General features: G+C 49.0%; 1 protein-coding gene across 4 annotated transcripts in view; it reads left to right on the forward strand.

Moving 5' to 3' along the window:
* The window catches only part of PLCB3 (phospholipase C beta 3), a 75,807-nt gene that overhangs the window by 45,655 nt on the left and 6,000 nt on the right, over nucleotides 1-24,152 (forward strand). For 2 of the 4 annotated variants that reach the window (XM_077324202.1, XM_077324203.1), the window contains 16 exons: nucleotides 3,054-3,237; nucleotides 4,591-4,698; nucleotides 5,564-5,628; nucleotides 7,433-7,474; nucleotides 10,271-10,367; nucleotides 11,208-11,292; nucleotides 11,659-11,783; nucleotides 13,293-13,447; nucleotides 14,010-14,171; nucleotides 15,252-15,351; nucleotides 18,596-18,700; nucleotides 19,139-19,230; nucleotides 19,382-19,517; nucleotides 20,317-20,352; nucleotides 22,113-22,296; nucleotides 23,544-23,712. In XM_077324202.1, coding sequence (XP_077180317.1) covers nucleotides 3,054-3,237; nucleotides 4,591-4,698; nucleotides 5,564-5,628; nucleotides 7,433-7,474; nucleotides 10,271-10,367; nucleotides 11,208-11,292; nucleotides 11,659-11,783; nucleotides 13,293-13,447; nucleotides 14,010-14,171; nucleotides 15,252-15,351; nucleotides 18,596-18,700; nucleotides 19,139-19,230; nucleotides 19,382-19,517; nucleotides 20,317-20,352; nucleotides 22,113-22,296; nucleotides 23,544-23,712 — 1,845 coding nt within the window. The remainder of the gene's footprint in view (nucleotides 1-3,053; nucleotides 3,238-4,590; nucleotides 4,699-5,563; nucleotides 5,629-7,432; nucleotides 7,475-10,270; nucleotides 10,368-11,207; nucleotides 11,293-11,658; nucleotides 11,784-13,292; nucleotides 13,448-14,009; nucleotides 14,172-15,251; nucleotides 15,352-18,595; nucleotides 18,701-19,138; nucleotides 19,231-19,381; nucleotides 19,518-20,316; nucleotides 20,353-22,112; nucleotides 22,297-23,543; nucleotides 23,713-24,152) is intronic. The other 2 variants (XM_077324204.1, XM_077324205.1) reach the window with 1 other exon arrangement.

Here is a 24,152-nt window from a genome sequence, read left to right on the forward strand (position 1 = left end):
CCCCAACCTTTATTAGGCTGGGGACCGGCAGGGCATTGGGTCGCGCCTGCAGGGACCGCGCCCGCGCGGGCCACGCCCATGCTTCGGGCCGCGCCCGCGAGCCGCACCCGCGGATCGGGCCGCGCCCGCGGGCCGCGCCCGCGAGCCACGCCCGGCCGCGCCCGCGGATCGGGCCGCACCCGCGGGTCGCGCCCGCGGATCGGGCCGAGCGGGCGCGGCCTGCACGGGCGCGGCCCGGCCCTGATTCCCTCTCCCCGCCCTCCCGCAGTAAGTAGCTTCCCGGGCCGCAAGCTTGCGGCCCGGGAAGTTTTTTACTGCGCGGAGGTGGGGGGGCGGGGAGAGGGAGCTGCGGCCCGGCGCCATGGCCTTTGCGGCCCGGCGCCGGGCCGCGGCCCGCAGGTTGGGGACCACTGCGCTAGAGTGCTCAGGGCGGGTAACAACATAATGTACAGTCAATGATATAAAATCGTATAATTCAATAAAACATTCTAGTGCAGATAGCTCCTAACTAGCTTGGGTTGGGGGAGGGGGGTGCAGATCTAGTCTTAGTTCACGGCAGTAAAGCCAGCCCTTCTTGGTGGTCCATCCAGGCCCTGGCCCTAGTCCTCGTGGAACAGTTTCGTCTTGGGGGCCCTGAGGAACTGATTATGGTTTTGCAAGGCCTTGATCTCTTTCGGCAGAACCTTACGCCAGGCCGGAAGCCTTCGAAAAGCTTCCACGGCGAAGCACCGAAAGCTTCCTTGCGAGAGAAAATTTCTCAACATGTGGTCACCTGAGGATATTTTATTAAGAATGTATAAGCTCAGCCTTTTCTCCAAAGTGCACCTGCAGGGCTGCCTGTAAAAAAAAAAAAAATCTAAGGCCTCAAATGGAAGCCATTGGAAAAGGGCAGAACAGCTGAAAACTGCCTGCCAGCGAGAAATTATATTATCAGTCTCCCAAGATCCTATGAGCCAGAATGATACGAACCTTTTGCCAAGAGGCCAGCATGCTATGCTCTGGTTTCTCTTTGGATAGTATAAATCGGGTTGTCAACTGCGGCCCTCCAGATGTCCATGGACTACAATTCCCATGAGCCCCTGCCAGCATTTGCTGGCAGGGGCTCATGGGAATTGTAGTCCATGGACATCTGGAGGGCCGCAGTTTGACTACCCCTGGTATAAATCTTTGCCCCCCCCCCAAAAGACAGCAAGCAGAACAAGGCCAATCTCCAGTGGCAGAGGCTTGACGATGTTGACAGAAGCAGCCCTGTTTTCAAAAGGGGAACCCTCCTTAGCCATGCCCCACACTCCCTCTGCTTATCTCACCCGTCTACGTTAGGGAGAGGGAGATGAACTTAAACAGAACAGCTCTTGAGCGCTTGTCAATGATCCAAAAATGCCTTTGTTCTCCCTAGTTGGATTTTTGGAAAGTTGGAACAGCTTTCCTGAAGACGGTTTCACGTCGCCTGATTTAGCTTTTATTGGCAGTCCTCACCGAGATTTTAAGCTGTCATCTCTTAACGTGTTTTAGAACTGTTGTTTTATTCATATCGTAAGCTGCCTTGAGTGCCGCAAGGCCGCTAATGTTTTAAATATATAAATGAAGCCTTACCCTGCAGCTGGACAGAATGTCACCTGGATGTGTGTGTTTTCTCCACAGATAAATGATCTAGACTCTACATACTAATACTTAGGGTATTTCCGCACCTGTTAGATGTAGTGAAATGCTTACCTTATGTAGTCGTTATGTTCCAGCCCTTCCATATGACGTCGCCAACATCCAGCGTCTGGGCAGTAAACCAGTTGGCTTCATCCTCCATTTTAAAGCGCTAGTTGAGATATCGCATTTAGCACCTATTTACAACCCACATATTTAGCATGAGCTAAGGGAGAACAACCAGCAGAAGGAAGGTATGGAGGCTCAAATGCACTAAAGGCGACTGCCTCGTCCTGCCCTCGCACCCGCCTCCCTCTCCCTTGTTTCCGGGGGATGGGAATTTCTCTTTAAAAATGGCTAACTTCCTGGAGCAGCAAATAGGCGGACTAGCGTGCAGGCGATGCCAGAAATAATTTCCCCCCAAAAAAAGTTGTAACACAAAGCGTTCCTCTCCAAAGTTCCCTCCCCCCCAAATCAGAAACGAGATTAATTTTTAAAAGTATCAAGACTCGTGATTCCATAAGGGGTGGCATTCCAAAAGATGCATAGGTGTTTAAATGAAGAACTATGGATTTAAAAAAAAGCAACATTAGCGGGCTTCGTAGGCCTTTTAAAACATGGAGAAAGGGGATTGGCTTTCTGGATTGATTGACAGGAGGAAGAGAGTCGCATGCGAAGTGCGTTGCTCTCTTCCCCCATTTCCAGCAGCACTTGTTGCGGGTGAGAAGCACGATAATGTTTAGCGCTACGCCATTCAGCTAGCGTAACGCTATTTTTGCTGATGTGCGGAAAATGCATAGCATTTTCAGATCACTTAAAATACACTTTCTGGATGTGCTGCTTAACAGTTAAGTGCATTGGCAGCTTTTCTCCCTGCCAGGACCCACAGCAGCTTCTAACTAATAAAAATCTAATAATAATAAAAGAAATGCACTATATACATAAAAAGGAGACAACAGGAGTAAACCATATCCCGGGTGTGGTCCAGGATTTAGCAGGCCAGCTGCCTGTTCTGCAGGGTGCAAGCCAAGAGCCCTTTGTTTCCTCTCCTTTGGCATGAGCCTGAGATGGGGAAAAGTGGCCATGGCCTTCTTCCCAATCAGCCTTCCCTGCCTGGTCTAATCCTCCTGTAAGGCGGGTGCTCAGTATTCTCATGTATTCTCAGTATTCTTATGCTGCAGAAGGGCAAGCTGAACCTGACAAGCTGGCTTCCCCTCAACCACACTGCAAGGCATCTGGCTCATTCTCTTACTATACTATGTGAACTCTCAGATATGGTAAAAATGCTAAACATTCAGGGGAAGGACCCAGAATATCACCGAGGGCCCTAGGCATCTGCTGGCCTCCTAAAGCAGTCACTATTACATGGATCTTAGCTTATCTAACGAAGTTCTCCCTTTCTTCTCTACCTGCAGTTACAGCCTGGTGTAGCCTTGCCAAGCCCCCAGGAGTTGCTCGGACGGATCTTGGTGAAGAATAAGAAGCGTCGTCCACACAGCAAGGTCTCTGAAGGCAGCATACGGAAGCGGGTGCTGGAGCAGACACCCAGCTCCTACAGCGACACCTCAAGCGTGGCTGAGCCGGGGTCTCCCCCACTGGGTACGTGTGCTGATTATTTTCTGATCCCTCTCCGTCTGCAAGACAGAGTTTGGTTCAAGGTAGAAGCTTCTGTGTGTATGCATACTTCCTCAGATTCTAGTCCATACATGTAGGGATTAGTAATACAGGACTGGTAATTCTCGTTTCATTGCATCTGTGGATGTGTGCATGCACCCAGAAGCTTATACCTTGAATAAAACTTTGGCAGCCTTAAAGTGCCACTGGATTCAAAGTTTGAATTGCTGCTTCAGATCAACACAGCTACCCAATTTGAATAGATCTCTATCTATGTTACTCCATAGAGGGGACATGATTGCTCTCTCTCTATTTGAAAGGTTGTCACTTAGAGCTCTGGTCCCCAACCCCTGGTTCCGGGACTGGTCCGTGGCTCCTCCTCGTCCTCCTCCCCAGCTGCTGCCTCAGGGGCTGCCCTGCCACTCTGCTGATGGCTCACCTTTGGTGTTCTCCGGCGGCCGCCGGTGATAAAAAGGTTGGGGACCACTGAGTTAGAGAAGGGCAGGGAAAGGTTCCTGTTGGCAGCAGAGGAGAGGACCCGAAGTAATGGGGTTAAACTACGTCTAGGATAATATCAGCTATATATTGGTGGAGGGGAATTCATAATCGGAGAGGAATTGGCTGCCTAAGGACGGTGGTGAGCTCTCCCTCGCTGGTGAATTTCAAGCAGTGGCTGGACAGATATCCTGGATGCTTTGGGTTAATCTTGCGTTGAGCAGGAGGTTGGACTAGATCATGCCAGTATATCAGACAAAGGGAGCTTTGGCTTGTGAAAGCTTATATTCCCCAAATATCTTGCTGCCCTACAAGATGCTGCTGGCCTGGCCTGGCCTGTGGTTCTTCTGCTGTAGATTAGCTCAGGTGCCCTCTGAAACAGGCCCAGGTTTGTATGGTGTGTGCCTCTGTTTCTGTGAAACATTGAGAAAGGGACAAGGACTGCATGGTTCAATGAAGGCCCTCCCCCACAGACCACAGAAAGAAAATCCCAGGCTTCTCTGTGTCCACAGATGTCCTTTGGTACGGCTGTTTGCTAGCAGCATTAGATAGTCACAAGGGCTGGAAACTTGGTTATGAAAACAAGCAAAGACTGATAATTATCAGGAGGCTGAGTCTCACACACACGTACGCAAGGAAGAGCACCTGCATAAGTGGAAGGGAACTGTTTTTTTCACACTCTTAAAGATTGAAGAGAGCCTTGATCTCTTGGAAAGATTATTCCCCAAAGATTGTCTTGATCTCTAAAGTGTTATTGTACTTTAATCTAGCTCTCCCCCCCCCCCACATGTGCACCTCATTTACCATGGACTGTGTTTCGTCTTTTTTGACATCCATTTCCAGGTTCTCCTCTTGCAGAACAGCAAGAATCCCTTCCACCAGTTACGACCCAGGGCGAGGAGAAATCATCAGAGCGGATACCCAAGCTGGTGGAATCCCGCAAGTCAATTGGTGGGTTTACTTGGGTGGAGAGAGACAGCTGTGAAGGAGCTGTTGCCGTGGCCATGAATACTCTCTGATACCCTCCAAGGTGTTGCAGATGAAAACAAGGGTGCACTTAGAAACATGCTTATGCTCACACCAAGGATCATAGGTCAAAGGCTTGTCTGTCTCCATGGCCTGTTACTGAAGGTTACAACTGCCAGGGGTAGTCAAACTGTGGCCCTCCGGATGTCCATGGACGACAATTCCCATGAGCCCCTGCCAGCATTTGCTGGCAGGAGCTCATGGGAATTGTCGTCCATGGACACCTGGAAGGCTGTAGTTTGACTACACCTGTTGTATGCCCTCTGCAGAGTTGTGGTAGCCAGCAATAGCCCTAACCTCCACTGAGCCTCAAGAGTGGCTAAAAGACAGTATCTTTACAGCCCTTTACTCGCATATTACGAAATGCCCAAGTAGCTGCAGTGCATGGGAAGCGTTAGGCCATGCGCCTCAGGGTTCATGCACGTGCGTTAACATGGATGTGCTCCGGAGACAAGATGTGTCAACTTCCTTCTGGGAGATGTAACTTGCAGAGACTCGAAAGGTGGAGCTGAACCATAAAAATGACAGTGGTACGCTAAAAACTATAGTTCACTCACTGGAAATCTCTGGAAGTGATTCTGCATGCTCGTTTCATGTCCCTACCCCCAAAATCCTCCCAGGGTGCCAAGCTGCAGCCTAGCCCCTGGAATTCTCTCTTCTATCCTGTTAAAAGGACCAGGGAGGGAGGAAGCCTTTAAGCCCTCAATGGTTGCCCTTTAGGAATGATGCTTCTCTTTCAAATTGCAACCTTCCCTGAGTTTCTGATGTCTCCCCTCCTCATTGTCTCCAGACCGTGAAGCTGAGAGTGAAGAAGAGGAGGAACAGCAAGAACTGAAGAAGCCCACCACAGATGAGGTATCTATGTAAGGTGACTCATTTTGACTTGTATCAAAAGCCTCACGGAACACACAGTGTTACTTTGATCAGCCCTTGGGGCCAGGCCCAGATATCAGGACAAATGTAGAGCTGCCACAGAAAATGGCAGCTCCGTGTTGAGTTTTCCCGGCACTTCCCCTGAAACAGTGGCATGTTTATCTGGCCATGCGTTCTCACCCCTTTCCCCTGGCTGGTTGCCTATGTCTTTGTGGAAGGGAATGTGATGCGATGTCATCTCAGCATGCATTTCTGTTACAAGAGAAGAAGGAAAAAGCCACACAGGGCTGCCATTTTCAGCGGCATTTCTGTGCTGCATTATTGCATATAGTTTTGTTACTGGCGTCTTCACAGTGTGTGAGCCTCCCCCCTCCCCCCCCCCATACAAGCAACTCTGAAGTTCCTGCCAGAAGACAAGAAGTTAAATTTCGAAAGCTGACATTCTGGGGAGTTTTCAAGGATGTGTACAGTAGCAGTTTCTGAGTTGAATGCTGAGATATATTTAGCGTGTGCTGGCTTTCTGCATTTCATGACAATCTATGCAACCGTTATAGCCTTATGGTTAGGCAGAGAGAGGTTATCAACTATTTATTTTGTTTATTTAAAAACATTTATTAGCTGCCTTCTTGGTGGAGCTCAAGGTGGTGTGCAAACACACGTAGAACACTGCAGATAAAATTAATTTAAAAACATGAAGCCAGAATTAGAATCACTATTCAGGAGGGCTTAAACAAATGCAGTCCTAAATAAAACTGTGATAGGATTCCTGTTGATCCATTCTGTCCTTGGCAGCTTGAGGGTGGGGGTGGGGGGAAGCAGGTATTTAGAAAACCTTATTTGCTTGATTACCTGGAACAAAGCCTCTTGGTCATCGGAGGTTGAGTTATCATCGTAGGTGAGTTACACCTACTTATTAACTGGAATTATATATGTTCAGAGGTGGTAGCTCTCCTGCTTTTGATAATCCCCCCCCCCCTAAGGAATACCTGAAGGTATTTTGCCTGTTTCTCTTTCTTGGAATGATCTTGCCAGGAACCGAAAGCTGCTCAGTGTCTGCAAATAGCTTGTTTGTGATGGCTTTAAAGAAATCACCCAAACTTCAGCTCCTTTCTAAGCTAAACTGGAGCAGAGAAACAGCAGCTGGGATTTGGGCTTCAACCTGTCATGTGTCTCCGTAAGCAATGGGAACTGGAGCTAAGAAAGGAGGCAAGGAAATTGGGAGGGGGGGAAGGTAGAAAATTCCCAACATTTTTGCTACATTTGTGCATCTGTTACATTTGAAGTCCATTAATTTACAAGCATAATAAATACATAAGTTACAGTCAGTATTTTCCCTAAAGACATCAGGTTGTTGTTGTTTTTTTTGAGTCATCAAGTGACAGCTGACTCATGATGCAGCTTGAAAGCAAGGTTTGCCATGGCCTGCCCCTGTGTAGCAACCCTTGACCTTTCTGGTGGTCTCCCATCCCAACAGAAACCAAGGCGTGACCCTACTTGTCTTCCGAGATTGGGCTATCTCCGTCAGGACAAAAGATTTTAGACAGCCATCATTAAACACTAATTCAGAGAAGTAAACAAGCTCCTTAGAAAATCCTATTTAAATTATATTATCATTCCGTGAAACTGGTGGCCAAGCTGGTAAAAGGTCCTGTACTTTTGAGCCCCGTTCTGTTCTTTTCGATGCTTAAAAACTAACTTATTAACAAAGATGGCTTTGTTGACTAGTTCTCAGCTATTAGAATGATGTTGTTAACAAATTCTTCCTAATGCTTTTTCCCCTCCACAGAGCTGTCTAAATAGCCAAGCCAACTGTATAAGGGATGACTTGGTAAACTATAACGTATCCTATCCCTAATCAAATATACAATTGCTTTCTCCAAAAAGTTGTGTACTAGGACAACTTCATCCAACAGTGGGGAAAAAATGACTTTGAGTCTGGGAATGTAATTCCTGTTTTAGTTAACCCAGATATATCTTATTAATCCTGTATTTGGAGAGGGATGCCATGAGTACTTAATTTACAGTGATTAACTTTTTAAATTTTTGCAAATTGACCATGTTGGACCGATATCCTCTTATAGTCATCAATGCAACATCTTTTCTTACCTAATTCTGGAAATTCTTTCCTAAATGGACTCCCCTGAATAAAAGCCGTTCATAAATTCGTGACAATAATTCCTTGAGTTCTATCTTGTTTCCAATAACAATGTGAAAATTAATTGGCTTTATGTGCAATTTTATATCGCTTACAAAAATACATAGTGTCTAAGCTGCAGATGTTGAAACCCACGCAGTATGTTACCACTTTAATTTACTTCTTAATTTATACAATGCAAACTTCTCTATTTACCGACATACGAGAAACTTTTTCTCTTCTTCTAAAGGAAACCCATCATTCTATCCAAAAAAAAGGTTTGAGAAGACTCCAAGGGACTTAATGGTCTCTTACATTTACCCATCCCTCCAAAGTGTCAATAATGGATTAGATCTTATAATTGAAATAGTTCTGCTAATCTTTAATATGAGTTTCCTGCAAGAAGCTGAGACATTTGAAGAGCTTTTAAAAAATGGAATGATTCAGTCCATTGAGATGTTAAATTTTAAACTGTTTAACTTCATAATTATCCATACTGGCCGATTCGTAACTTGTACTCAATTCTAGTAGAAATAAGATTAGCACACTTGAAACTTCTTTTATAATGAATGCTGGAGTTCTTTGCAGTACTGTCTTCGGTGTTATCTGTGCTGTTACTTCTCTCCACTTCCGTCTCTGTACAGCTAGTAATTTATTTGAAACACGGTGAATACCAGTGCTCCCTCAAGAGGCCTGTTTGTTTGAAAGCTGGCTTGGTTTGAATGCCCACTCTCTTTCCAGTTATCTTAAAATGTCAGTCTGAAGAGGACACTTTTATATAAGACTTTTCTACTTCAACTCAGCAAAATACTTTCTTTAATGCTGTGAGTCGTAAGTAGGAATGGGCATGAACCTAAAAAAAGGCAGTTTGAGGGTGGCCCATGAACTGAACCCCAGACTGGGCTAAATGGGGGCACCACAGGAACTGAACTGGTCTGGCAAGTTCCGTTCCCCCTTCCTAAAAGAAAAGGGGAAGGGGCCTTATTTAACCCTTCAGGTTTGCTCCTCCTTCGAAGTGGCAAGGAGCAAGACCCAAGGATTACATGGCTGGCTACCATTTAAACTTTGCACAACGAGTTCAACACAGGTTAAACAAAACAGAATTAATCCATGGGCATAACCTAATCCGTGTGCATTACGAGAAATAAAGGTTCTTTAGAAGTCCAAGGTCAGCTTGGACTTGGGATGATTGATGATGTTTTGCTTTTCCTATCCCAGTTAAGTCGCAGAATAACCAATTTGAGAGCTTGTTTTGGGTGTGAGAGCTGGGGATGAATATTTGTATTGTAATGACAGCTGATGAAGTTTTTTTTAATGAAACTGACAAATGTCGGATACCTGTTCTGTGAAAACTAGTTTGTGAAAACTGACTGACCATGAGTCTTCTTCAGATAACCTTGGACTTCTAAAGAACCTTTATGTCTTGTAGTGTACTCTGTCTGGGTTATCCCGTTGTATTAATTCTGACATTTAAACCTAACAGCCAAGTGGCTAATGCATCTCTCCCAACCATCAGTCGTCAAACACTGAACCCAAGTTTGGCCCAAATTTTGGCTCATGAGCTGGTTCATGCCCATCCCTAGTGGCAGGTCTCCTAAGACAAGAATTCAGGTGGTCCTTCTCATTCATCGATTGAAAGCTGTCTAACATGGATAATAATCTCTTTTTGAAACACGTTAAGTCATCTAAGGGTCTCAGTTTTGTGACTGCAGAATTGACACAGTACACTATATGACCAAATAAATCACCAGACCTGGGCCTCAGTACTAGTCTAGGGGATGCTAAACTAACTATTTAAAATTATTTCTTTCAACTTTGTCAGGGAGTCCTCTTATTTGAATTCCATTTCTCCATTTCCTCTTATTGATTTCTTTCATACTTTTGAGCTATGTCTTAACAGCTACCCAATTTCCAATTTTATGGACATCTTTTAGGTTTCCGTATTATTTATGCTCTGCTCTAATCTCCTCAGAAGATTATCAGCCTTGCATCTGACATTCTTTGACATCTCCTGTGTCTTTAGACACCCCAATGGACTTTATGGTTGTCTGAAATGTTAGCCTTCTGGGCTGCAATAGTGTCTGTGTATCTGAGCCAGAATCAACAAGCAGAGGGTGATCTACTGCTTGTAAATGGGTCTTACCCAGGGTGTCTGGGAGGGGGGGGCTGGCATTTCCCCCCTCCCTTGATGGCCCTGGCTCTACTGCCTCAGGAAATACACAGGAGATTATTTCAACGTGACTCCATTCACCTTTCCTCGTCTACCCATACAGGTCAGGGAGGGGCCTAGCCTTTTGAAATGTATTGTTGGGGTGGTGGCTGGTCAAAGCCTTCTTAATACTTTGTTCATGTTTCTGCTACTGATATTTGTGATGATTTTTCAAATTGCCCTCTCTGTGGCTGCTCATTGGTTCTTCAGATGTTCTTTTGCCTTGTCAGCCTCCCTGATCTCTCCCTCTCTTTTCCTCCCCACCCCCCGATGCGTGGCAGGGCACTGCCAGTAGTGAGGCTGTTGCCACGGAAGAGATGTCCACGTTGGTGAACTACATCGAACCCGTCAAGTTCAAATCCTTTGAGGTGGCCAGCAGTGAGTGGGGGAAGAAAGCAGGGGTGGCTGGGAAGGGGGATGTCTTGAGTGAATGTAGACAGAGCCGGATGTCTGGTAGGGCAGTGGTCCCCAACCCGCGGTCCGTGGCCCTGTGCCGGGCCGCGAAGGCCATGGCACCGGGCCGCGGCTCCCTCTCCCCGCCCCCCCCCCCCGCAGTAAGAAACTTCCCAGGCGGCAAGCTTGCGGCCCGGGAAGCTTCTTACTGCGGGAGAGGAGGAAGAGGGAATCAGGGCCGCGCATGCGCACATGTGCCATGCGCGGCCAAAAGTGCCGCGCACTCGCGATTTCGGCCACACATGGCACATGTGCTCATGTGCGGGCATGCACGGCATGCATGGGCATGGCCGTGCATGCACATCATGCGCAGGCGGGCAGTTGCCCTGCCGGTCCCCAGCCTCGAAAAGGTTGGGGACCACTATGGTAGGGGTTGGTGGTTTAAGCTGATCCAGCCTCAAAACAGATTTAAAGTCACTTCCTGTGCCCTAGAGGCTGCGGTTCTAGGGAGGACGTTTTTGCAGGGTCAAAAGGTGCATTCTCTGTGCACTCACTGAACTACAATTCCCATGATTCTCTGGGAGGAAAGCTTTGCCGCTTCAAACCTTTATCGGTTTTAATACTACTGGAGGGGAGGCCAAGCTGTGGCTCTCCAGATGTCCATGGACTACAATTCCCATGAGCCCCTCCCCTGTGGTACTACAAGTAGATATGTCTTGAAGAGCCAAAGGAAGAAAGAGGGAGGGAGGGATAATAGGCAAAGGACAGAGGAACGCATCTAATAGAATGCTCACATCCTGCAATTTTCCTTCCCTCTCCACCAAGAACGCAACAAATCCTTCGAGATGTCTTCGTTTGTGGAGACCAAAGGCCTGGAGCAGCTAACCAACAGCCCCATGGAGTTCGTTGAGTATCCTGCCTGGTGTGGGGTCATGGGAAGGGGAACCGTTTCATGTGGTGGACTTCCAGTCCTCTGGGCCCCTTTACTTTCCTTCCGGTCAGCGAGTGGATCAACAACCAAAGAGTGGCACTTGGTGTGTGTTGGAGGCCTGATTGACCCAGGTGTCAGCCAAGCGTTCTGGGTGGCTGGCTCTCAGGCATGCACTGCCCCTTCAGAGATCAAGATTTCTGGAATATGAGTCAAGGGTAGGCCCATGTAATCCAATATGCTACCAGGGTCTGCTTAGTCCCCACCGTATTGCCCACCCCTCCGTATGCATCTGCAAAAGTCTCTCATTGTGGTTGTTGCCTTGACAACCTAACCCCCCTATCCCAGATACAACAAGAAGCAACTCAGCCGGATATACCCTAAAGGGACCCGGGTGGATTCGTCCAACTACATGCCTCAGGTCTTCTGGAACGCCGGCTGCCAGTTGGTGGCGCTCAATTTCCAGTCTCTAGGTGAGTGTCACTCTTTGTTCATGAGTTCTAGCCCCTTTTTGCTTCTTATGATAGAGAAGTGGCTTGTTCTCCACCCCCTGATTATTTTTATGTGGTTCTAGGTAGGAAACAAAAACAGATGTACTGAGTTGCTGGCAAGGCACCATACCTGGCTTCTGAATTGTGTTTGCTGTGGGGAACCCAAGAAATACCACATCATTCCACATTGGATAGACCTCATTTGGAATCTTGTGTCTAGTTCTGGGCACCGCAGTTCAAGAAGGATATTGACAAGTTGGAGTGTGGTCAGAAAAGGGTGACTTAGGATGGTTGAGGGATTGGAATCCAGGCCTTACGAGGAGAGACTGAGAGAGTTGGGTGTGTCGCTTGGAGAAGAGGAGGGCAACGGGGTGGTAGGACAGTTGTGTTGAACTATGTAAAAGGTTGAAGAGGGGGCCAGCTTGTTTCCTGCAGCTTTAGAAGAGAACTTGGAGCAATGGGTTCAAATTGCAGGAAAAAAGGTTCTACTTAAATATTAGGAAGCATTTTCTGATGGCGAGGGCTGTTTGTAGATGGAATGTGGTGGTGTCTCCTTCATTGGAGGTTCTTGAACAAGTCCCTAGAATCATAGAATAACAGAGTTGGAAGGGACCTCCTGGGTCATCTAGTCCAACCCCCTGCAATATGCAGGACACTCACAACCGTATCGCTCATCCACCTGTGAGGAGTGTGTCTCCGAGAAGGTGGGAGGGGGTTGGACTGGATGGCCCTTTGTGGTCTCCTCCAGCTCTCTGTGATTCTGATTCCAATAGTGTGAATTCCTGCTTGAGGCTTTTGGGTTTCTCTAACTAATGTTGGTGAAGGTCTCTCTACCCTGCAGGAATGGCGGCTGCGGTCCTGGGTTGGGAGTGGAGCACGTTTGGCGCAATCTGCCCATGCAGCCTGACCATGCCAGAGCTTGGCGGAGGAGCAGAGTCAGCCACAGTTAGTTCCCGGATGTGAGATCACCAAGGGTTGCTGTGCAGAGAAAAGCAAACCACCTCTGCTCATCCCCTGCCTTGAAACCCCAGAGTCCTAGAACCACCACAAGTTGGCTGTGACTTGACGGAACGCGCTTGTTATTACACATGGTGCGGAATGGGGAGGGCTCTGCCATCATTTCAGGCTAATGGTGCAGGATATGATTTCTGAACGAATGCAAAAAGCGGGGTTGTTGGAAATGCTCCGAAAAGTTGAAGGCAAAAGGAAAAGAGGAAGACCTAATGTGAAGTGCATGGACTCAGTGGAGGAAGTTTTCAAGACCCAAGCAATGATAGAATGATTCAGAGGGTCGCCATAAGGTGGAAGCAACCTGTCAGCTTTTTACACATGCACACACTGGGGTAGGCGGGGGGCAGAAGGTGGTAGCCTGGTGTTTGAAAACAGCCTTCTCCTATCAGTCCAGTCTTCCCAGCTGCTTGTGCATCTCCCCCCCCCCCCCCCCCGGCTTGCGTTCTCTCATGCTCTGTGCTGCTGTCTCTGCTTGCCCAGACTTGCCAATGCAGCTGAATCTGGGCATCTTCGAATACAATCGACGAAGCGGGTACTTGCTGAAGCCAGAGTTCATGCGGCGCCAGGACAAGCTCTTCGACCCCTTCACGGAAGACATCGTCGATGGCATCGTCGCCAACACCGTCAAAGTGAAGGTTTGGGAGGGGAGGGGATGCTGCAGGTGGAGGCTGCTCGGGTGCAGGGGACTGTGGGTAATCCCACATATTTCATCACTGTACAAGGCTCTTTAGAAATGATATAAACAAGACCATTTCTGTATCCAGGTGGTCTGCAGGTTAAATTTAGACACCTGGGAAACTGAAGATTGGGTTGAGACAAATGAATTACTATCTGCCTGGATTGGTTTTGTTGTTTGGTGGCAGGCTGGTTGGGGGGAGACTGTATCTGAACATGTGCAGAATGCCATGGATCCACACAATCTTTCATCGTCCTTTTATCAGTTTGGAGTGTGGGGCCTAAAGCTGAACTGGGGGGGGGGGGCAAGTCATGTACCATGTTCTTTTAAACAATTTATACACCACTTTTTCCATTCTCAATAAAATGGGTTACAGCAATAATTTTAAATAATGCAACCCAAATTCATATTGATAAAGGTTACCAAATAGCACTTGATACAAATTTTAACATTGGCCTCCCCCCCCCCCCCCGCTCACCCACACACACACACACTTTCCTCCTGGCATTTTGTATCCTTAGATAATCTCGGGGCAATTCTTGTCTGACAAGCGAGTGGGAATCTACGTTGAAGTGGACATGTTTGGGCTGCCAGTGGACACCAAGCGCAAATTCCGCACACGGACGTCGCAGGGGAATTCCTTCAATCCGGTGTGGGATGAAGAACCGTTTGTTTTCCACAAGGTGAGCAAGTCAGGGGCCAGTTTGGTGTAGTGGTTAGGAGTGCGGACTTCTAATCTGGTGTGCCAGGTTCGATTCTGCGCTCCCCCACATGCAACCAGCTGGGTGACCTTGGGCTCACCACAGCACTGATAAAACTGTTCTGACCAGGCAGTGATATCAGGGCTCTCTCAGCCTCACCCACCCCACAGGGTGTCTGTTGTGGGGAGAGGAATGGGAAGGCGACTGTAAGCCGCTTTGAGCCTCCTTCGGGTAGAGAAAAGCGGCATATAAGAACCAACTCTTCTTCTTCTTCTGAGACTGCAGCAGGGAAACACTTGGTTTACAGAGCTTGGCTCCCAAACATGAGCTGACTTAATAGAAGAAGAGGAAGAAGAGTTGGCTTCTTATACCTGACTTTTCACTACCCGAAGGAGTCTCAAAGTGGCTTACAACCACCTTCCCTTCTCCTCCCCACAACAGACACCTTGTGAGGTAGGTGGGACTGAGAGAGTTCTGACAGAACTGCTCTGTGTGAACAGCTCTGACAGAATTGCTCTGTGTGAACAGCTCTGACAGAACTGCAACAAGCCCAAGGTCACCCAGCTGGCTGCCTGTGGAGGAGCAAGGAATCAAACCCGGCTCTCCAGATTAGAGGCTACTGCTCTTAACCAGTACACCAAGGGTTCCGTCTGAGCAGATGCTGAGGTAAATTTCCTTCAGAATGAGGCATATTTACACCACGATGTGTGTTAATAGTTGTCCTCTTTCTCCAAGACACTCTGGGGACCTTAGTCCTGTGAGGAGAGTTAGGGTTTCTAATTGGGTTGTCATCACCTCACCAGACTGCAATTTTCAGGATTCTTTGTGGCCACAAACAGTAGTATATATACATTCTTAAAATTTACTGTTATCTAGGTCAAACACTCCCATCCCAAGAACTCTTCCTTATCTGGAAAGTGCTGTTTACGCCCTGTTCCAATTCTTTTTGACGTGGCAAACTTCATGAGGCGACCTGCGTAGAAAAGCTGTAGCATTGCCAGATCATTCCCCCCCCCAAAAAAAACCCCAAAAGAGCAACACATTCCTTCTCTTTACCCTCAGGTGGTGCTTCCTACTTTGGCCTCACTCCGCATAGCAGTCTTTGAAGAAGGGGGCAAGTTTGTGGGGCACAGGATACTACCAGTCTCAGCCATCCGCTCAGGTGAGGCATTCTACTTCTCCCCTCCACACACACACACACACACTTGTCATCTCTCATCTTTTGCTGTGTCCCACAATACATCGCAACAGGTCTGTTATTTGCACCGTCGGGTGTGCTGAGGCCTGGCCAGCCCCGGGCATTGGTCAGCACAGCTGACCCCAGAATATTTGTGCCACATCACAAAATCACTCTCAAGCTTTGGAAGTCTTCTGTCCAAGAATCCTCGAGGCACTTGAAAGACTCACAGTCCCAATCTGAAATTAAAGTCCAAGTGATTGGAATGAATGCCAATCCTTCCCCTGGTTCACTGCTCCCTCGGTCTCCCTTACATTAAATTTTTGATTCCAAAACTCTGGAGTCGGGAACATGTCGGCTTATTTTCAGTAAAGCTCACAGGTGGTGCTGTTCTATTCCTTTTTTTGTACTCTACCTTTCTCCCAAATGGAAATTGAAAGCTGCTCGCCTTGTTCTTCTTCCCTCCATTTGATACCCACAACAACCCTGCGAGGCTGGGAGCATGTGACTGGCCCAGTGCTACCCAGCAAGCCTCCTTGGCAGAGCAGGGGATCCGAACCTGGCTCTCCCCGCCGCCAGCCCAGCACTCTAACCCTACCACACCAGACATACTCTGTGGAATCATCGTATTAAAAACTGCTTCTCTTGAGCAGGAAAATCCCAGTGAGAGCACCAAGGAAATGCCGTGGTCATAGAGTCGGGGTTTGAACCCAGGTCTCCCAGCTTCCAGTCCAACCCTCTAACCACTGCACCACACTGGCTGTCATACGAGCTTGTCACAGCACAAGTTCTCATGGACAAGGGCCCAATTTGTCAGATGCACGAACCTGGCCTGGAAAGCCCAGATCAACCCAATTTCATCAGATCTCTGAAGCCAAGCAGGGTGAGCCCTGGTTAGTACATGGATGGGAGACCAAGGAAGACCAGGGTCATGATGCAGAGGCAGGTAATGGCAAACCACCTCTGAACATCTCTTGCCTTGAAAAACCTATGCGAAGCTGGCTGAATGGTAGCTCTCCAGATGTCCATTCCCTAGGGGCTCATGGGAAATGTAGTCCATGGAGAGCCACCATTCGGCCACCCCTGACCTTCATGGTCAGCATGACTAGCCTATCATCCTGAACTGAAACCTTTCTCCAAACGGTTTGCGCTCACCTATTTATCTCCTTGCCCTTTGCTTTCCTTCCTGGAGACTCGAGGCAGCTCACAGCATGCTCTCTTCCTCCACCTGATCCTCACAACAACAGCCCTCCGAGGCAGGCTCAGGTGGCCGAAGAGCGCCTGATTGGCCCAAGGTCACCCATGAAGACTGGATCAGATCACGTGCTCCCCTCGCTCCCGGCACACCGCTCTTTGCCGCTATACCATGAGGGCTCTTAGAGAGGAATCAATCAGGCATGAATGTCAACAGGCAGAGCCAAAAGGGCATGAAATGCAAAGAATAAGTGGCCAGGCTGGACCACGGCTGTGCAGAGCCCAAACGTGTCCCAGATTAGAGCGATAATATTGCGATAATATTGTTTTTCCTCGCGGCGTGACGCTAATTTATTCTCAAGGCAGCAGTTTCTTATCTTGTATACACTTGGCCTCTGCGTAGAAATAGCCCCGACCTGCTTCATGCTCTTTGCATTTCATGGCTTGCTGGCCCCGTTCTTGGCACATTTTTTCTGCCCTCCGTCCGTTTCCCCACAAGTGTGATTGTCGTTAATTCGCCAGCTACGGGCACGCTCCTCGGTTCTGAATTGGGCTTCAGTCCCCAAAGGCTTGGGTCGTGATCAGTGTTCGTCACATGCACGCACAGGGAGCAGTGTGTCATAAGACTCTTTCTAAGGACTCGCCCTTCTGTCTGCCTGGAGGGAAACCTCTTGAATGCTAATGAAAGTTGGGCAGCACTGCCGGCCGTGGACTGTGGCAGCGGCCCGCATCCCTCTGTGTGCGCGTTCATGCGGAAGGTTCAAATGGAATCTCTCAGGCGGTTTTTCGTTCGCTCGCCCATTCTGCATGTTCATCTCCCGAGCTTCCTGCGCAAAGAAGGTCAGGGTGGCAGTCGGGGATGGGGGAGTTAACCCCGTTCTTATCCTCAACGCAGCTCCTGCAAGGCGGGCCTTAGGCCAAGAGAGGCCAAGGGTCCAGGATGCCCAGAGCTGTATTCAAGGGAGCGTAGCCAGCCGTGGCGGCAACAGGGGAATTCTGCCCCAGGAACTGCTGTGTATGTGATGACTTCAGATCCAGCCCTTTGTCTTCACTGTGCTCATTGTCTGTCTTAAGCTTCTTCCTGAGCCAGGTTAGAATCACAGAATCATAGAGTTGGAAGGGACCTCCTGGGTCATCTAGTCCAACCCCCTTGCACTATGCAGGACACTCACATCCCAATCGCTCACCCACTGTAACCTGCCACCCCCTTGAACCTTCACAGAATCAGCCTCTCCCTCAGATGGCTATCCAGCCTCTGTTTAAGACTCCCCAAAGATGGAGAACCCACCTCCTCCCGAGGAAGCCTGAGAAACCGCTCTGTCAGGAACTTCTTGTTCTTCAGTTTCTTCTGAATTAATTTCATCCCATTCGTTCTGGTCCGTCCCTCCGGGCCAAGAGAGAACAACTCTGCTCCATATGGCAGCCTTTTAAATACTTGGAGATGGTTATCCGATCCCCTCTCAGTCGTTGTATGCTTGTCATACTCAAGTGCTTAAAAAAATATCCCACTTTGCTTTCTGCAACGAGCATATTCCTTCGAGAACAGGGGTAGTCAACCTGTGGTCCTCCAGATGTTCATGGACTACAATTCCCATGAGCCCCTGCCAGCGTTTGCTGGCAGGGGCTCATGGGAATTGTAGTCCATGAACATCTGGAGGACCACAGGTTGACTACCCCTGTTCTAGAGCAGGGGTAGTCAAACTGCGGCCCTCCAGATGTCCATGGACTACAATTCCCAGGAGCCCTTGCCAGCATTCGCCAGCGAATGCTGGCAAGGGCTCCTGGGAATTGTAGTCCATGGACATCTGGAGGGCCGCAGTTTGACTACCCCTTTTCTAGAGTATTCTCACATATTCAACTTCTTTATTTTAAAAAGAAAGTGACTTGGAAGGCCGACTGATACCTTTGAATCCCCATTTGTGTTGCCGTCACCCTTGAATTCCCTGCCCAAGGCTGAGATACGTGCCACCCTCTCCTGAATTCCCAGTCCACCCAATCTGCCTCCTCTGAGTTTCATCCTCTCTCTTCCTTGCAGGATATCACTACATTTGCCTGCGCAGCGAAAGCAACCAACCGCTCTGTCTCCCAGCCTTGCTGGTCTACACAGAGGCCTACGACTACATTCCAGACGATCACCAAAGTAATGGAATGCAGGGCTGGGGGCGGAGCTTTGGGCTTCAGTGTAGAGTCAAGCTTCTTTCCGATTGGTCCCCTCCCAGAGATCCGTATATAAATAAGAACATAGCAGGAACCCTGCTGGCGCAGACTGGAAATCCATAATTGCATCCCATCTCTGCAGAGTTGGCCCCAAGATCCACCAGGGATCCATCTTGCCCAGCATTCAACCTTTCCCAGTTCCTCTGGACAGCCAACAACAAGGCATAGAGGCTGAGGCCTTCCCCTCGTGGGCCCTCCTGGCTCTGGGATTCAGAGGTTGACTGCCTCTGGATGTGGAGGTTTCCGATCAATCCGTCCTCCTTGAAATCCACCCAGTCCCCTTTTAAAGCTGTCTGTGCCTGTGGCCATCGCAGCATCCTTTGGCAGCAAACGCCACATTTTAATTACCTTTCTTCCTCAGATTACGCGGAGGCTCTGATTAACCCCATCAAGCACGTCAGCTTAATGGACCAGCGGGCAAAGCAGCTGGCTGCCCTGATGGGGGAGAGTGAGGTGAGGGCGGCCATGGCACAAGGCCAGAGGATAATGGAATGAAATTTCCTGAGATGCCACTGGTCTGCAACGCGAGACAATCCGGAGGGCGGTGGCGTCTGGGGATCTCGGTCCTGTTCCAACCAAACCCTTTCCTCGGCCTTCCTCTCAGGAGTGCGCGGAGAAGGTCCAGGAGTCCTTGGGCAGAAGCTGCTCCAATGCAAGCTCCTGTGCCCCGGAAGAAGTGAGCAAGCCCCCGCCAGCTCTGTTGACCCCCTCGCGGAGCCCCAGTGTGGTCCCCAGCCAAGGTAAGAGCCAAAAACCTGCATGAACCTAGTTCTTGTAAAGGGTGGTAGGGAGCTAGATCCCGTTGCTGGGTTCCCAGGCAAAACGAGGGTTTATTGCCCATCCTGTTCCCTCTTTCGGTGCACTTTTCTTCTGAAGGATATCAGGCCAGCGTATGTGAATCTCCGCTGCCCTGTTCTATTGTCACAACAACCCTACAAAGAAGGCTAGGCTGGGAGAGAGCACGAGTAGGCCAAGATTAAGCTGAGTTTCTTGGCAGGGTAAAGACTTGGACCCAGGTCTCCTGGGCCTTCGTCTGATATGCTAATCACAGCTCCACACTCAATCTCAGCCCTTGATTCTTCCCTTCTCTTCCGTGTCTAATTTTGGAACCTTCCGAACACATGGAGCTGGGCTTGTGCTGTAAGGATCACTCAGAGCTGCTTAACACCGAGTCTGTCAAAGTCAGTATTGTCTGCTCTGACTGGCAGCAGCTCTCCAGGGTCTCAGCCAGGGGTCTTTTCACACTACCCGATCCGTTTAGCTGGGGTGGTGGTGAGCAGGATCCCTGCCACACAGCGCTGCAGCCCCTCCCTATCCCTTTTCCTGGCTGTAGCAATCCGTTGTCCGCCACTGTCCTGTGCTTGCGGGTGGCACGTCTGCCGCAAATTCATCCCCAAGCAGGCAGATCGTTTGAGCAGGTGCTTCTCCCCTCTGTCCCCGGACCCTGTCTCTTAAGGACTTTCATATCCCGCTCCCCAATTGAACTACTTCTGTTTGTTTGTTTCTCTTTCTCTTTACCCTTCTCTTCCAATCCTGCAGTGCAGAGAGACGATCTCATCGCCAAAGTCCTGGCAGGTAAGGAGAAGGCTTGTGCCTGTCCTGAGAGCATGGTGCATGCACCTTAGAATCGTAGGACCAAAAGGGTGCCCTGAAGGTCCTCTAGATGAGCCCCCTCTGTGGGGTCACAGCCAAGACTGTTCCATGTGGCAGCATAGCAGTGCAATGCCCGCTGCAGAGTCCAGCTTTCCTCCACTTCCCCGCCCATCCTGAAGTAGGCTACAAAATCAGCATCAGAATTACTGTGACCTAAGAGGTCAGAGAAGAGCCTCTTGTGGCGCAGAGTGGTAAGGCAGCCGCCTGAAAGCTTTGCCCATGAGGTTGGGAGTTCGATCCCAGCAGCCGGCTCAGGGTTGACTCAGCCTTCCATCCTTCCGAGGTCGGTAAAATGAGTACCCAGCTTGCTGCTGGGGGGTAAACGGTCATGACTGGGGAAGGCACTGGCAAACCACCCCGTATTGAGTCTGCCATGAAAACGCTAGAGGGCGTCACCCCAAGGGTCAGACATGACTCAGTGCTTGCACAGGGGATACCTTTACCTTTACCTTTAAGAGGTCAGAGCCAGGGCACTTGAGGGCTTTTAGGGTAAGAATTTTTTAAACTATTGTGGGACGTTTTTATACTTTTCTGGGGGGGAATACATCGAATACATAAGTAATAAATCAAGTCTGTGATAATTAATGGCTGAGGAGAGAAACTCAAAGGTATTCATTCAGGGCATGGCAAGTTCTTAGTCAGTTTGTCTCATTCTTCTGTGTATTTTTGAATATGAATATTCAGAAAAGGAAGAAAGATTACATGTAACAGAACATAGAAAAGAAAGACACTACAAGTTTTGTTTATAGAACTATGAATATTAAGTTGTCTTATCGCCTAGATATTTCCAGAATACCTGTTATTTTTTCCTTCCAAGTTCCTATTTCCATTGTTTACATACAGCTCATACTAATCCTGCGTTGAGCAGGGGGTTGGACTAGATGGCCTGTATGGCCCCTTCCAACTCTATCATTCTATGATTCTATGATCAGTTGTTTCTTTCCATCTCATTTTGTCACTCAATTACAATCTAATATTGGACTCCATTTTCTGTTAAAATCTGATATAGAAAAGGCCAATAAGAGCTACAGTGGGAAATGCTATGAGCTAAATGACTCATTCTATCATACGTGGTGGACTTGTCAGAAGGCAAGGGAATATTGGATGCCTGACAAAATACAGAAGATATTGAGAATTAGATTTGCACTGGATCCAAAATGTATGTTATTAAATAGAAACCCAAGCATTAGTAAAACGTAGAGTGAACTTGTTAAATATATTGTAACAGCCACCAGGATCTTATATGCATCAAGGTGGAAAACAGAATCCTTACCAGATATTACAGAGTGGTTAAATAATCTGATGGGTCAATGGCAAAACTCACAAATTTGATGCAAAACAGATCAGCATCAGATTTTAATAGAAAATATGTGTGCTTGTATAGATGCATGTGGGTTACTCCTCAAAGCGCCATCTGCACACCGATAGAGGTGAACTACACTGACCTGAATGGCCAAGGCTAGCTCACGCTTGTCATATCTCAGAAATTCAGCAGGGTCAGCCCTGATTAGTGCTTGGATGGGGGACCTGCAAGGAAATCCAAGGTTGCTGAGCAGAAGCGGGCACCTCCGTTCATCTCTTGCCTCGGAAACGCCCTGATCTTTCTCTGTGTGTCAGCTGAGACTTGATGCGCTTTCCGTACCCAACACAGAGAGGGCTCAATAAAGACTCTCCTTTCCCAGAGGTCTCCCCACAGTCTGTGGAAGAGCTGAGGCAGCACAAAGCTTTCGTCAAACTGCTGAAGAAGCAGTACCGGGAGCTGAAGGAGCTGCGGCGGAAGCACATGAAGAAGATCTGCAGCCTGAATAAGAAGCAGAATACCCAGCTGTCCCAGGTGGAAAGGAGCCGGCAGCGTAGCCGGGAAGGGTGAGGGGCTCTCTTGCGGTGTAGGCACAGCAGAAGCGTGCGGTGCCTCCCAGCCTCCATTGAGAGGGAGGGACCAAGCCCTATGAAGATAGGTTGAGGGACTTGGGAATGTTCAGCCTGGAGAAAAGGAGGTTGAGAGGGGACATGATAGCCCTCTTTAAGGATTTGAAAGGTTGTCACTTGGAGGAGGGCAGGATGCTGTTTCTGTTGGCTGCAGAGGAGAGGACACGCAGTAATGGGTTTAAACTTCAAGTACAACACTATAGGCTAGATATCAGGAAAAAAATGTTCACAGTCAGAGTAGTTCAGCAGTGGAATAGGCTGCCTAAGGAGGTGGTGAGCTCCCCCTCAGTGGCAGTCTTCAAGCAAAGGTTGGATACACACTTTTCTTGGATGCTTTAGGATGCTTAGGGCTGATCCTGCATTGAGCAGGGGGTTGGACTAGATGGCCTGTGTGGCCCCTTCCAACTCTATGATTCTATGAGAGCACTGCGTCAAAGTGCATGCTTCCACATGCTGTTCCCTCACAGGGAAGGCAGGGGTTTTCTGTGATCTTGTAGAATGTGCCAGGTTGGGGGTGTGGCCTGTAGAATCCCACGGGGAGGGCAAAGGGAATGTTATTGGTGGAGGGAAGCTAGGAGGGAATAGATAAGAAACTTGATCTGCCCTGCTGCCGGTCTGCCCTGTGGCCCTGCTGCCGGTCTGCCCTGTGGCCCACTGAGTCCCAAGCCAGTGTGGGTTGGGATGCAGCAAGATTAAAACAGAGAAAATGGTCATGTAGTTGGAAGGCCAGAGCTTGACCCCCGAGGCAAACGTAGCTGGAGGCGCTGATTAAGAGTCCCGGGAGCCTAGCTCCACAGCTCCTACCAACCTTTCCCTTTGACCTGGTTTGCAGCTGGCATCCCCCTCCCACCCCTCCTGTGCTGGCTCTAAAGTCATTCCCTCTGCTTACGTTTGTCAGCATGGTGTGGTGGCTAAGAGCAGCGGCTTCTAATTTGAAGAGACGGGTTTGATTCGTTGCTTCTCCACCAGAGGCAGCCAGCTGGGTGGCCTTGGGCTCCTCACAGCCCTGATAGTGCTGTTCTCACAAAGCAGTTCTCTCTCGGCCTCACCTATTTCATTGTTGTGGGGAGATGAAGGGAAGGTGATTGTCAGCTGCTTTGAGACTCCTTTGGGCAGTGAAAAGTGGGGTATAAAAAACAACCCTCCTTCTTGTTGATGGGTGACTTTTCTTTCCCCTCCACCAGGTCCCCCCGGGGCTCTCTGGGCTCTCTGGATGCCACGCGGCAAGGCCAGGGGCAGGAAATGACTCGCCGGATGCTGGAGCTGCAGGAGTGGCAGATGCAGGGGCTGCTCCAACTGCGGGAGGCCCAGCACCAGCTGGAGAGGGACTGCAAGCGAGAACATCTGCACCAGGTGTCCCAAGAGGGGGTGGGTTTGGGGAGGACCCTTAGAATGCTTGGCTCTAAACCACACCTCCTTAGAGCCAGTAGGAAAGTAAAGCCATAAACATAGATTCAAGGAGAGGAGCTCCAGTGATTCCTTTTAAAATCCACTGCACTGTGGGTTGTAAATAAAATGGAGATTCAGGTTGCTAGTCCTCAAGGAATTACAGAATAGAGCTGTCTGTGAGGGGTTCTGCCCAGAGTGTCCCTCTCTCCTGGGGGAGTGTGGTTAGCAATTCCCAAACTCTGGGACAGAACTGGAAATGCCAGGGATCTGGCCTGGGGCTTTCTGCACATCAGCGGATGCTCTGCCTCTGAGCCTCAGCCCCTCCTCAGGTAACAGGTGATGGAAAACACCTTTGCCCCGAGAATCCAGAGAGCTGCTGCCTGTCAAAGTAGCCAATTCTGACC

Source organism: Paroedura picta, chromosome 1 (genome assembly GCF_049243985.1).
Source record: "Paroedura picta isolate Pp20150507F chromosome 1, Ppicta_v3.0, whole genome shotgun sequence".
NCBI lineage: Eukaryota > Metazoa > Chordata > Lepidosauria > Squamata > Gekkonidae > Paroedura > Paroedura picta.